Consider the following 13372-nt stretch of genomic DNA (forward strand, 5'->3'; position numbering starts at 1 on the left):
GAAAAGTCCTTGAAGGGATATTAACGCTGCAAATCACAGGATTTTTTGTAGAACTGTAGCATCTGGTAAGATATTATGCCTTTTGCACATGTATTTAGATTTCAAATTGTATAAAACACAATTTAGATGCATACAGGTAAGTAAGCCTGTCTTCTCTGTCCACCATTTTGGAATATGGTTTTCTTCTCTGAAGGGTGACCATTCAGGGAATGAGACGTAGTAGTAAGCAGGACTCAAGCAGGGAAGGGCAACTTAATAAGTGCAAACAAATCAGAGTGCATGTTTTCAAAACTCTACGTTTTCACCCATCCACGCTGCAACGCCGAGCTGGTGTTTTCAGAAGTCTACAACTCTGGTGAGTGTTTTCAAAAGGTTTCGGGGGTTAATAAAGCAGGGGTAGTGAGGACAAATAGTGAAAAATGGAGACTAATGTCAGTGTTTACAAATGAAAACGTGGCAGTGTGGATGCAGCCTAAGTGTTCTCGAAAAATAACGATCAGCGCAAAATTTACAAAGCAAGGTATAAGAAACCTTAAGCCTGGGGTGGGAGACAGGCAATGAGGTGAAGAGAACGGTACAACTTCTTTTGTAAACAGCAGAATCTCACAAAAATTATTTTGCTATTCGAAACCTACATGGATGGTCAGTTTTACGATATGTCTCAAAACGTTACTATCAATACTCAAGAACATTTTTGGCTTGAAAATGGATGTATTCTGTAATACTTCGATTAGTTTCTGCAGATTTCACTCCCTCTTCCCAAAAAAGTCTCACTATGGCACATTGTTCAACAATGGTGTGATCCTACAGTGGGACCTCCATGTTCATTAGACCTTGGCTTCAACTACACTAATGGCAGAGCGCTGTGATGTGTGTGTGTTCGGACTACCCATAATCCAATGCGAACGAGTTGTATTGTGTCAGCTTCTATCTGTTGTAGTTACTGCTTAATTTTCAGATTTCCTTTACTTTTTGATTTACTCTCATCCTCATACATACCAGAATGGAGAAGAGCGTTAAAGCGCAGAGACTACTGCTGAACTCATGGCAGCTGTTAACCCTTCATAAAGTGCTGCTCCATCAAACAACATGCAATTGGCTGTCAGAAAAAGGGGGCAAACACAACTGTGCTGGAAGATCGGTGCTCTGCTGGTAAAAGTGACATGGGTTGTGATTTACAGCCATTTTAGTTAACCTGGTGCAGCAACGAGTTTAGTGACTGTGATCGACAAATCTGACATGTCCTGTGACAAAAAGTTGAGTAATGTGACATTGGCTTTAACTGAAAAAATGGCTTTCATTCTTCCCAGATATGTGTCCTATCAGCATGGTGTCATCAGCACAGTGGCCATTGCTCTGTCTCAGGTCACTTGTGTACAGTGTAAACAGTACCGGTGATAGAACACATCCTTGAGGAGTCTTTGAGTTTCATTTGAATTAGAGACCGTCACACACGTGTGCATGGGAGACAGTTTAAGGACTCAAGTGATGGCAGTTCTCCACCAATCCAGGGGGTGGCGCTGTGTGATAACACTCTCACCTTTCTTCCCTCTGCAGACCGGAAGGCCGATGTGTCTCCTACAATGATGTCACTTCCGGTACCCGCCCACCTGGACCCGCCTCTTCCTACCCGGCAACCCTATGACTGGAAGAACTGCCATCTTTGTCAGTCAGAGTAAGACTCCGGTCTAAGAAGACTTGTTTTGTGTTTTAAACATGCATTTTTTTATTTCAACTTTATAATAGATGGGGTTGGCCTCAAGGTGCTCCAAAACACTTTCAGTTGTCCTGTGTCTGTATTACAGGACAAAACAAATTAGGTAAAGGAATGTCCGATCAGCACTCATTTTTGGAATTTCTGAAGTAATCATAAGCTTACTGTTCTCTTGGCTTTAGTGTAAAGTGAAACATTTAATTTGATCCATAGCAGGGTAACGTGAATCAAGGAAGTAAAAGTAATTGTTTAGACACAATTACATTTGTGAGTCATCTAAAATGCTGCTGCTGCTGCAAAAAAAATGCCAGTTTTATAAATAACAGTCCTGTGCGTCTCAGCAAATGGAGAGATGAGGAGGCTTATTACTTTAATAAACATGGATGTTTCTTAGCTGCCGAACTGAAAACAGTTTATTCAAATCTCACCTATCCGTGTCAGGACGCATGTGTTTTTGCATTCCTCTTCAGTGTCAAAACGATTGGAATTTCCGCCACAGCCTCCGTACCAAAACTGTGCACAAGCGTTGGCCTGTTTGTCGTAGTACCACCTGATAATGTAGTCTCGGCATGCTCCTTGGTCCAGAATCAAGCCACATTTGGGATCAGCGGTTAAAAATTCTGTAAAAAGAATAGACAAGAGGGAGGCAGTGGTTAATAAAATATAACACAACAATGGTGTCTGGAATATTCCAAAACAGGATGTTGTTTTTCTAAGCACGTTGTTTTAAGAAGGTAAGAGATCGTGTGTTGTGACAGAAGAAAACGCTAGATCTGAACAGCTGTAAACTCTCCGCCAGTTATTTACACACATGTAAGAGCTCACACTTCATTCTGAACATGTATGTGATGATCACATGCATTTCTTCATCTATCTCATTCTTGCATGCTGCATGTCGCAAGTGACACATTTGATGATCGCATGCATTTCTCAGTCTTTGTTGTTTGTACACTCTGTAGCCCGTGCTTGACGCTAGGCAGATGTCGTCCTCTTTTTCCAATGTTGGTGTTCTCAGTCACGCCATTAGCCTCTGTGATTTCCTTGGTGCTCAGGAGAGGTCGCTGGTGTTGCTTTTCTTTCTGCCATGCCACTTTGTTCGTTGATTACTTTGTCAACCTAAACCAATAAGCTCAGGTCGGTTTCTGAGGTTGCTTCCCCCTAAACATTTTGGCATTTCCAGATCATTTTAGATCAAAAATTTTCAATCAAGACCAAGATCAAGGTTCTGGCCCCAGTAGTTCACAGCAAATCACACAATAGATGATAGACCTTATCAATTTATATGTAACGATTATTTACAGTAGTTTGCACAGCTTGTGCTTTCAGATTGCCTTGCTATCAACTCATTTTGACTTTTACAGTATAAAGACTCTTTTGTCTTCCATCTGTATACATGCCAGGGGTTTATGGTAATCAGCTCCCTTGTGCGATCATTTTGATTATACATCTATATATATATAAATAAATAGGGCGGAGTAGTGGCTCTGAGGCTAGGGTTATGTGCCGGTAATCGGTTGCCAGTTCAAATCCCTTAAATACCTGAAGTGACTGTACTCTGTTGGGCCCATGAGCTAGGCCCTTAACCTACAATTGCTCCATCCTGGGTAAGATGTTAATCTGCACCCAGCTCTGGAAACAGGTCCTCCAACTTACAGGGAAAACCTGGGGGTTGGTGGCAGGATTGGCAGTCCAGTCACTGTAAAAAAAACCCCAGCATGGAGGCACCCCGAATGCCAGCAGGGAATTATGGACAGTGGACTTTTAATGCACAGCCCTGCTGGATACCACGGGGGCCGCCAGGAGTTGCTGCAGGGAGGCCCAGGGATTGTTATTTGCACCATAACCCGGAAGTGCGTCTTAATCACAGCGACACAAGGAATGACGTGCTTCCGGGGTAAACAGAAAGGGTGTCCCATGTCACGTGGACAGAGAAGGCAAAACACTTCCAGGTCAAGGACTATAAAAGGACTGTGGGAAATCCTAGACATCGAGCTGAGCTGGGTGGAAGGGTGGCAACACGTCTGGGAGTGTGGAGGATTATTGTAGTGATTAGTATTGTGTATTATATGAGTATTGTGGAGAGGAGGGAGCTTTGTGCACGTATTTGTTCAAATAAATTCAATTATTGGACTTTTACCTGGTGTCTGATGTATGGTCTGAGGGTTCAGGGGGTCACAGGGACCCTTAAACTATCACAATATATATATATATATATATATATATATATATATATATATATATATACATATATATATATATATATATATGGTTGAAATAGTTTACTGTCAGATAATGCAAAAAGTACGCGACACATGTTTCACCCTAATTCTGGGCTCATCAGATGTACACACTCTACTGCACTCCCTCTCGGGAATCGAACCTCGGACGTCAGCGCTAGAGGCGAAGCCCCTAACGTTGCGCCACGGCGTGTGGTTCATTTATTTGACAGCATGTAGATCGGGGTAATTACATTCACGGCATTCGTAGTCTGAATCACAATCTGATTGTATGGGTGGTTACCTACCAGGTAACGCTTGTGGTTGGTCAGCAAGTCAGCTAACATCTGCCACGGTGCCCTCAGTTGTGAGAAGCAGATCATAGAATGGTTGAAAATAGTTTACTGTCAAATAATGCAAAGAGTACGCGACACGTGTTTCGCCCTCATTTGGGCTCATCAGGTGTCGTGTACTCTTTATTACCACTTTATTAATGGTTTTGGAATGAGATGTCCAACAATCTGATGTAGTTCTGATGGTCAGGTGTGAACATACCTTTGACCATATAGTGTATGTTAATGAAGTTTGATCAATCCATTAATTTCATTTAGTAAGGTACGATAGTTAGAATGGGCCTTTAATACAAAGGTGTACTGAATCACTGCAGTCTGTGAAGAAGCAGGACAAAGGGAGGCCTGAATTTGGTATTCACCTTTACACATTTAAGTTGCTGAAAGGGGTCAGCGCCAAGATTGATGTGACATTACAAGCTCGTCTGGAGCTGGAAGAGACGAAGATCGAGAGAGAGGATAAAAGTAAGGTGGAAAGGATTGAGACCTGGCCTGACTTCATATCATGAGAAATGATCTTTTACATGAACTGTTACATCTCGTGGTCAGTTACAGTAAGTTCAGGTACCGTGATAGTTTGGGTACTGCAGAAAACTGACATAAACCTCTTATTTCAGATGCTAATTTAATGGTGGAAAATGGAAAAAGCAAGAAATAATTCCAACAACTTAATGACAAGTCATACTGAATGCTGGTGACTTCAAACAAGGAATTAAGTGTCTATTAGGCATTTTCTGTTTGTCAACACTACAAACTCTTAATGAATTTAAATATAAACCTGTGGTACAATTCAAGCATATCTGACCTCATTTTACTGCAACCTACAATCCCGTTGTTGACAACAGCAATTCTCTGTTATTCAAGCCAGAGGTTTTTATCTATCTATCTATCTATCTATCTATCTATCTATCTATCTATCTATCTATCTATCTATCTATCTATCTATCTATCTATCTATCTATCTATCTGTCTGTCTGTCTGTCTGTCTGTCTGTCTGTCTGTCTGTCTGTCTGTCTGTCTGTCTGTCTGTCTGTCTGTCTGTCTGTCTGTCTGTCTGTTGTGAGAGATGACAGGCAGCTTGTCCCGGCCAATACATCCACACCACCAGATGTAGTCCTCCCTGCAACATGGAGGTGCCCCGAATTTCTGCAGGGCATCATGGACAATGGAGTTCAGCTTCACAGCCCTGCTGGATACCATGGGGGCCTGCCAGGGGATGCTGCAGGGAGACATGAAGATTGTTTCTATTATAACGCGGAAGTACTCCCAAGTCATGGGGACACAAGGACAGAAATACTTCAGGGCTAAAGAAAAATATAAATCTTCATCTGACCCGGAAATGCCATTGGATCACGTGGGCTGAAGGACAGGAGCGCTTCCGGGTCAAGGACTATTTAAAGGACGGTGGGAAACCCAGCAAGCTGAGCTGGAGTTGGGAGGAAGTGCGACAGAGCTGCTGGGTGGAGAGGAGGATTTATTGTGTTGATTATTGTGGATTATTATTGAGTATTGTGGAGGTGGAGGTGCTTTGTGCACATTATTGTAATAATAAAAATATTACTGGGACTTTTTACCCGGTGTTTGGACGTGTTGTCTGTGGGTTTTACGGGACAACAGCGACCCCCTAGTGTCTATCTATCTATCTATCTATCTATCTATCTATCTATCTATCTATCTATCTATCTATCTATCTATCTATCTATCTATCTATCTATCTATCTATCTATCTATCTATCGTATATTGCCAAAATATGCATCTTTTTGGTAAATGGATTCCAGCTGTAGTTTTTTTTTATATAGCAGAAGCAGTGTGACTATCAGAATATGACTTAAAGGGAACAAAATTGTCAAGCATGAATAGGCTGACTGTCCTTGTGTACAGTAATCATATACATAACATCTGTGAGGAAGGAATACAAAAATGAGTAACAAGCGGTGTGTATTCATGTTTAGTTTGTACACACAACCTACCTCTTGGCAATGCGGGTTTCACTACAGATACAACCTTCACAGAAGACGAAGAGCCTGAATTTACAACTGTTGATGAAGACGATGATGACTCCCTGGATGAAATCACGGGCTGTACAGGAGTTTCAGGCTGAGGCCTGTTGATAATGGTGATGGTGTTGCTTTTTGAGTTCACTGAAGCACTGGAAAGCAGATCTGCTTCATCATCATAGTCATCATAGTCATCCTCTTCTTTTATCTGAGAAAACACACCATAAAAGATCAGCTTGTTATAGTACATAAGAACTAAATAAATATGACAAGCAAGAGAACTCAGTCAATCAAGCTCATTTTTTAGCTCATAGCTAAGTTGTCCCAAAATCTCATCCAGAAACTCTTTGGTTTGTGGCCAAGTTTCTGCTTCAACTCCATGTCTTAATAGTTTGTTCCTGATTCCTGAAACTCTCTGTGTAAAGAAGTACATCCTTACTTCAGTCCTGGTTTAGTCCTGTTAATTTCCACTGATGTCCTCCAGCACGTCACTGGTCTACTTTTTCAATGCCTTTGAGGGTTTTAAATACCTGGATTAGGTCCCCACGCCGTCTCCTCTGCTCGGATTAAACAGGCAGACCCCGACCCTGTGTTCGGATTCAGCGGGTTGGAAAATGGATGGATGGTTGGATTCTCTGAGTCTGTCAGAGTATGACATGTCCTTTAGTCCCATGATGCACTTGGTTGCTTTCCTCTGCTCAGCTTCAAGTGCTGCTATGTCTTTCTTGTACTGTTTTGACCAGAAATGCACACACAACTACAGATACGGTCTCATCAGTGCATTATAAAGTCAAAGTATAACATCCCTTGACTTAAATTCAACAGCTTTTATGATACAACATCTCATTTGCCTTTTACAGCTTTGTACAATTGCTTTGGCACATGTCCCAATTGACAATTAATGTTTACAACGCAGTTCATCTTACTTCCACACTATTTTGTCACTTGCGCGTAACAGAATGTTATTTCTCATTGTTGCCGACAAGTTTCAATATGTTTTAGTAAGTATATCCAAATGGTATTGTGCAGTTATCATCATTTGGCCTAACTCTCAGTCTTGTTGATCAAAATGGATTCTGTTATGTCCAGTGAATTAGTCTCACCACTAAAACCTTGTATGTGTGCAATCATTGTTTAAGCCAGCACATATAAAATAATTCAACAAACTTTCATAATAAGTCACAAAAATATTGCAGACATCACCATGATGTGGTATTCTTTTTGGGATGTCTGATATTGCAACGTCAATCACAGTAAACAATGAACTGCAATTCCTCCTTTTAACATAGAGAAAAGCCAAGCAAAATGACACCTTTTAACATATAAAGCCTTAAATGGCCAAGGTCCGGCTTACTTGGCTGAAATTATCATGACTTACAGACCAGAGCGCACATTAAGATCTCAAGATTCCGATCTGCTTATGATTCCAAGGACTAATAAAATAACAGTGGGAGGTCAAGCTTTTAGTTACAGGGCCCCTAAACTGTGGAGTGGTCTGCCTGCTACTATAAGAGACGCCCCTTCAGCCTCAGCTTTCAAAGACTTATTACTTCAGTTTAGCACACCCTGACTAGAGCTGCTGATTAACTGTACAGACTGCATCTCTGTTGTTACTCATTAGCACTAAAACATAACTAATATGATAGTTAGAATTTGTTACTAATCCTCACCTATTCTGTTTCTCTTCTCGGTACTCAAATGTGGCACTTGGTGCCACGGCCCATCTGCCAAGTTGTTTTGCCTGCCTTAGGTAAAGTCATCCCTGATTGCAGGAATCGTCAGGTAGAGGGTTCCTTTCATAAGATTGGCTGGCCCAGCACTGACTTAGCTGTAGAATGGCCAATAGGGGGAGGCAGCTTGATGGCCAAGGTCTCCAGGACTCTGAACAAATCCAAATCCTATTAGGTGATATCATCTACTGTAAAATTTTGTCCTGTACTTATAATATTTTATTGCATTATTATATTGTATTGAGGATTACTTGTGTTCTGTTCTGTGTATTGTGTTATATTGACAGCCTTCTTTTTGACACCCACTGCACGCCCAACCTACCTGGAAAGAGGTCTCTTTTTGAACTGCCTTTCCTAGGTTTCTTCCATTTTTCCCTACAAGGTTTTTTTGGGAGTTTTTCCTTGTCTTCTTAGAGAGTCAAGGCTGGGGGGCTGTCAAGAGGCAGGGCCTGTTAAAGCCCATTGCGGCACTCCTTGTGTGATTTTGGGCTATACAAAAATAAATTGTATTGTATTGTATTGTTTTGTGTGTCTGATAATGGCTCAGCCAATTGGGGTGAGTGTGCAATCAGCTTGACAGGTGGACTTCATGCGCTGTAATCTAAACTGGAAAACATTCACAGTCTGCAGCAGGACTCTAACAGAACTGCAAGAACCAGCGCAGGACAGGAACAACAGTCTGCTCATGGAAGAGGAAGAAGAGGAAGGGGAGTAAGAATGGGTGGTGGGGCTAGAGCGAGGGGAAGACAACATGGCAGAGGAACAGGCAGAAGAAGTTGAGGTCATCAAATGAAATGAGGGCAACAATTGCTTCACAAAGGCAGAGGCCGGACAACGAGTACTGCCTAATGTCAGATGGTTGACCATGTCCTCCATCATTCAAACATTTTGGAGAGAAAACTGGTGTGTAATCACATTTAATTATATTGTTACTTTAGTGTTGCACATTTACTGCTATTGTTTTAGAAGAAAATAAGTAAATACGTTCATAAATGTGTCATGGAGGATGGAGCGTCTGCCTCATGCTGGTGAAAGAAGAGTAGTTTTCACACTGCAACAGGAAGAAGAAATATGCAACATGGCGAATTTCCAATAATTCTATTACATTTCAGGAGATCCAGAGTGGCATCTTTCAAAACATCAATTCTGTCAACCTCCCTACAATATGTAGAGTGTTGAACAGATATCAGTTTTCTGATACTTGAGCTCATAACCAGATGGTTTGTTACTGGATGGGTGGATTCTAAGATTCATTAAATACGTCCTTAAATGAGCATTACCTGTATGTTACGTTCAGGCGGCTTCTCTATGTTGACAGTCACAGATGGGCTCACAGGTGCCGGGACCACCTTAACCACAGTCACTTTTCGTTCGACATCCCTTCCACTTGACACATGGGTGTGGCTCTGACTGGATGTCCTTGAGCTGCTGTGGATTTCATTGTGATGGGAAGATGAATGTGAAACACCTCCATTATTCCCAAATCCATTCATCAGGCGATTGTAGACCAATGCTCCATTCTCATCCTCACAGAACTGGCTGACAAGTTTGGATTCCAATGCTGTGATTAAAAATAAAATGTTAAAGTAAATATTATTTTTGAAAGTATATGTATAAGTATAATGGATGATCTTTTTATCAGCCAGCAGCCACACCTCCTACACTTCAGAATAGGCAATCTACCTGAAGTCTGATGAGATTGAATTTTGATGCCACGAAGAGGAGACATCAAAAGATGCCATTCATCAGCACACCTGAGTGGGTGAGAAGAAGCATAGGGCCTCAGAAGTGTCTCTATTTATATATAGGTGCGGACCTATTGACTATTTTGCAGGTAAGCATCAAGGATTTGGACTTCATTTACACCTCAATAGTAAGTCGATGTGGTGATCTATAAAGATGAGTGACATGTGCCCACCTTGGCTTGTCGAACACAGGATGTGCTGCTGCATTTTGTATCATCTGCAGCAGCTTGGTGACACATGCCTACCAGTAGAGACCTGCAGTAGTCCAGACAAGACAAGACCAAAGCCTGAACCAAGAGTTGTGCTACATATTCTGTCAGATATGGTCTGATCTTGTAGATATTGTATAGAGCAAATCTGCAAGACCTACAGACCACCACAACATGGTCAGGGAAGGACAGCTGGTCACAGATCACCACTCCAAGGTTGCATATAGACTTGGTGAGTTCTAGCAATAATGAACTGATCTAAAAACAGATGGGGGGCTGAGTAGACAGACGACCTGAGATAACAGGTGATAATAATGAATGTAAGTGGCAGCCTTTCCAGCAGCTCCGTGTACAACTTTATATTTCTACCTTTTTCTTACTACTTGGACATGGATTTTTACACGCAGAGACTCGTCTATTCAGGTATAGTCAACTTCAAGCACTGAAAACAAAGGCCCGTGCCGGTGTGGTTCCCTATTTACCTGACGAGGTAAGAAGGCGGTATAGTGGCGCTAAGCTAAAGGCTAAGTGGCTAGTGAGAAAGTGGCGATACAAGCCTTCTGTGATCCTGGGAAATGTGAACTCACTACCAAGTAAGATCGATGAACTGGCTGCACTGGTGAAAAATGTCAGGACCTACAGAGAATGGAGTTTGTTGTGTTTTTGTGAAACGTGGCTAACGACTAGCATCCCAGATGCTAACGTGGAGCTACCCGGGTTAAGCACAGTTAGAGCGGACAGAGACGCAAATACCTGTGGGAAGCAGAAAGGAGGAGGACTTGCACTCTATATCAATAAAAGATGGTGCAACCCTGGACATGTAAATGTCAAAATCTCCACTTGCTGCAGGGACATTGAACTGTTGGCCGTAAGTCTGCATCCCTATTACTTGCCCAGAGAGTTTGGACACGTCATTGTTGTTATTGTTTACATCCCTCCTCGGGCGGACGTGGAGATAGCGGGTGACATCATCCACTCCGCTGTTGCTAAACTACAAACACAGCACCACGAGGCTCTTGTGCTAATCGCTGGAGACTTTAACCAGGTGACGCTGGACAAAACATTACCTGCCTTCTCCCAGTATGTGGATTGTAACCCCTGGGGAAATAGGACTATTAACTTACTGTATGCAAACGTTAAAGACGCATACAGCGCCACCCCGCTGCCTGTGCTTGGGAAAGCAGATCATAACCTGGTTCTGCTTCAGCCTCACTATAAACCAAGAGTGAAGGAGCTACCTACAACCACACGCTCATTCAGGAAGTGGTCTCAGGCTCTGAGGGACTGCTTTGGAACTACGGACTGGGATATCCTGCAGGGATCATATAGTGAGAAAATTGAGGAGGTTGTTGACTGCACTACTGACTACATCAACTTCTGTTATGGACATTGTAGTTCCAGTAAGAACAGTACGCTGCTATGCTAACAACAAGCCATGGATTACAAGTGACATCAAGGGCCTTTTGAACAAGAAGACAAGGGCTTTTAAAGGCGGTGATCAGCATGAGCTCAAGCGCGTCCAGAAGGAACTTCGAGTCCAGCTCAGGGCGGCGAAGGAGCAGTACAGGAGAAAACTGGAGCAAAAGTTGCAGAATAACAGCATGAAGGAAGTGTGGGAAGGGATGAAGAGCATCACTGGGTGCAACTCGAAATGGGGTGCCACCATCGAGAGAGATGTGGAGAGAGCGAACCTGATGAACAACTTCTTTAACAGGTTTGACCACCCCAAGTTTGACCAACTTTTATTGGCTGTCTAAAAAGATTACAATATGTGAGCTTTTGAAAGCTTGCATATTTTAATCTTTTTAGTTAGCCAATAAAAGGTGTCATTTTGCTTGACTTCTCGCTATATTCATAATGGCTAACACAGTACAACACCCTATAGTACTACAGGAAAACCTGAGAAAGTTTTAAAAGAAACTCCAATCATAACAATGCGGGATGCAGAATGCTAGTGTTAACCTTCGCTGCCAAACTCCCTCTTTGAACTTACTCTGCCTCCTCCTGTCATGTGACTGATGCTTAATTAATGTTGCATGGCAACAGACGCTGATAGGAGGGGCCTAGAGCAATAAGCAGCCAGGAGGTGTGGCAAGGGGTGGAGCCCCAGCCACATCCTGACATATGGTTTAGTCAAAACCATCAGCAGCAGCCACAGAGAGCTGGGAACTCTTGTGACAGGCAATAAAAGAACATAAAATAGTAACCAATGAAAAGACGAGCATTTATTTCATGTCACTTGTCCGACTGCAGTGTCTCCTACCTTTAGTGTAAAACTAATATTAAGACATTTCCTAAACAAAAACTGGGTTACATCTTCAAGTTTTCTCCCTTGCTCATCATTTAGTTAATGACTAATTGTTACCGTGCTGTTCTCAGTGTGGACTACTCAGTTATGGAGGTTCCTATAGTAGTACATACCTGGCAGTGTATTGAAGTCATCAATGAGGTACATGTGTTCGCTGTCTGGGTCTGAAGCAATCAAATTGAGCTCCCGCAAAAACTCCGCCTGGGTTGGGTCGGTGGTGTTCACAATCCCAAGGGCGTACATTTCAATATTAGCAGCATGGGCCTCTCGAACTGCTATGTCCAGCTTCACAGGTTCTCTTTTGTCAGTCTGTCCATCTGTAATGACGATCGCCACTTTCCTCACACCAGGCCGGGCACTGTAAAAGCCTTCTTGGGTGGCTTTGCGGATAGCAGTTCCAGTGTAGGTTCCTTCGCCCATGTACAGCATTTTTCGGATGGCTTGCTTGATATCTTGCTTGGTCATGTATCGCGCAAGGTTAAATTCCAAATGGACATCCAGGCTGTAAAGTATGAGACCTATTCTGGTTGCATTTTGGCCAACTGTAACTCGGTCAACCAGGGCCGTCACAAAGTCCTTGATTATTTCAAAGTTTTCTGGTCCAACACTTTCAGAGCTGTCAATAACAAATACAAGTTCCATGGGCCTTTCTTTGCATTTGATGCCACAACCTGTGTCGATGTGAGATAAAAATATAAAAGGAAAAGAGATAAAAAATAGAATTATTTATTGGTATGAATTAATTTATGACTGTCCTGTTTACAAAGTTTACAAAGTGTCTCAAATAAAAGAAAAATGGGCTGTTCAGTGAACAAATATTTGTACAATATACCAGTTCAGTGTTACTTAACATGATGCGTTTTGTCAGGGCCTTGGAATTAACACTTCCTAACCCTTTACTAATATGGGCATATGGTGGTGTAGCAGGTAGTGCTTCTCTCTCAGAGCTCCAGAATCCTGTTTCATCTAAGCTTGGGCACTTTCTGTGTTGAGTTTGGATGTTCTCTGCCATGAGTATTGTTGTCTGTTTTCCCAGGATTCCCTGGTTTCCTCCCACATTCCCAAGATGAACATGTTAGGCTGACTATTGACTATAAACCAG

At 42.3% G+C, this 13372-nt stretch overlaps 1 protein-coding gene across 3 annotated transcripts in view; it reads right to left on the reverse strand.

The window, feature by feature from the left end:
• The window catches only part of col28a2a (collagen, type XXVIII, alpha 2a), a 172781-nt gene that overhangs the window by 7944 nt on the left and 151465 nt on the right, over positions 1-13372 (reverse strand). For 2 of the 3 annotated variants that reach the window (XM_051930611.1, XM_051930609.1), the window contains 4 exons: positions 12384-12941; positions 9289-9569; positions 6252-6486; positions 2132-2334 (listed from right to left, as the gene is read on the reverse strand). In XM_051930611.1, the coding sequence (XP_051786571.1) occupies positions 2132-2334; positions 6252-6486; positions 9289-9569; positions 12384-12941 (1277 nt within the window). Of the gene's footprint in view, positions 1-2131; positions 2335-6251; positions 6487-9288; positions 9570-12383; positions 12942-13372 lie in introns of those variants that run through there. The other variant, XM_051930610.1, reaches the window with a different exon arrangement.

The sequence above is a fragment of the Erpetoichthys calabaricus genome, chromosome 8 (assembly GCF_900747795.2).
Source record: "Erpetoichthys calabaricus chromosome 8, fErpCal1.3, whole genome shotgun sequence".
Classification (NCBI taxonomy): domain Eukaryota; kingdom Metazoa; phylum Chordata; class Cladistia; order Polypteriformes; family Polypteridae; genus Erpetoichthys; species Erpetoichthys calabaricus.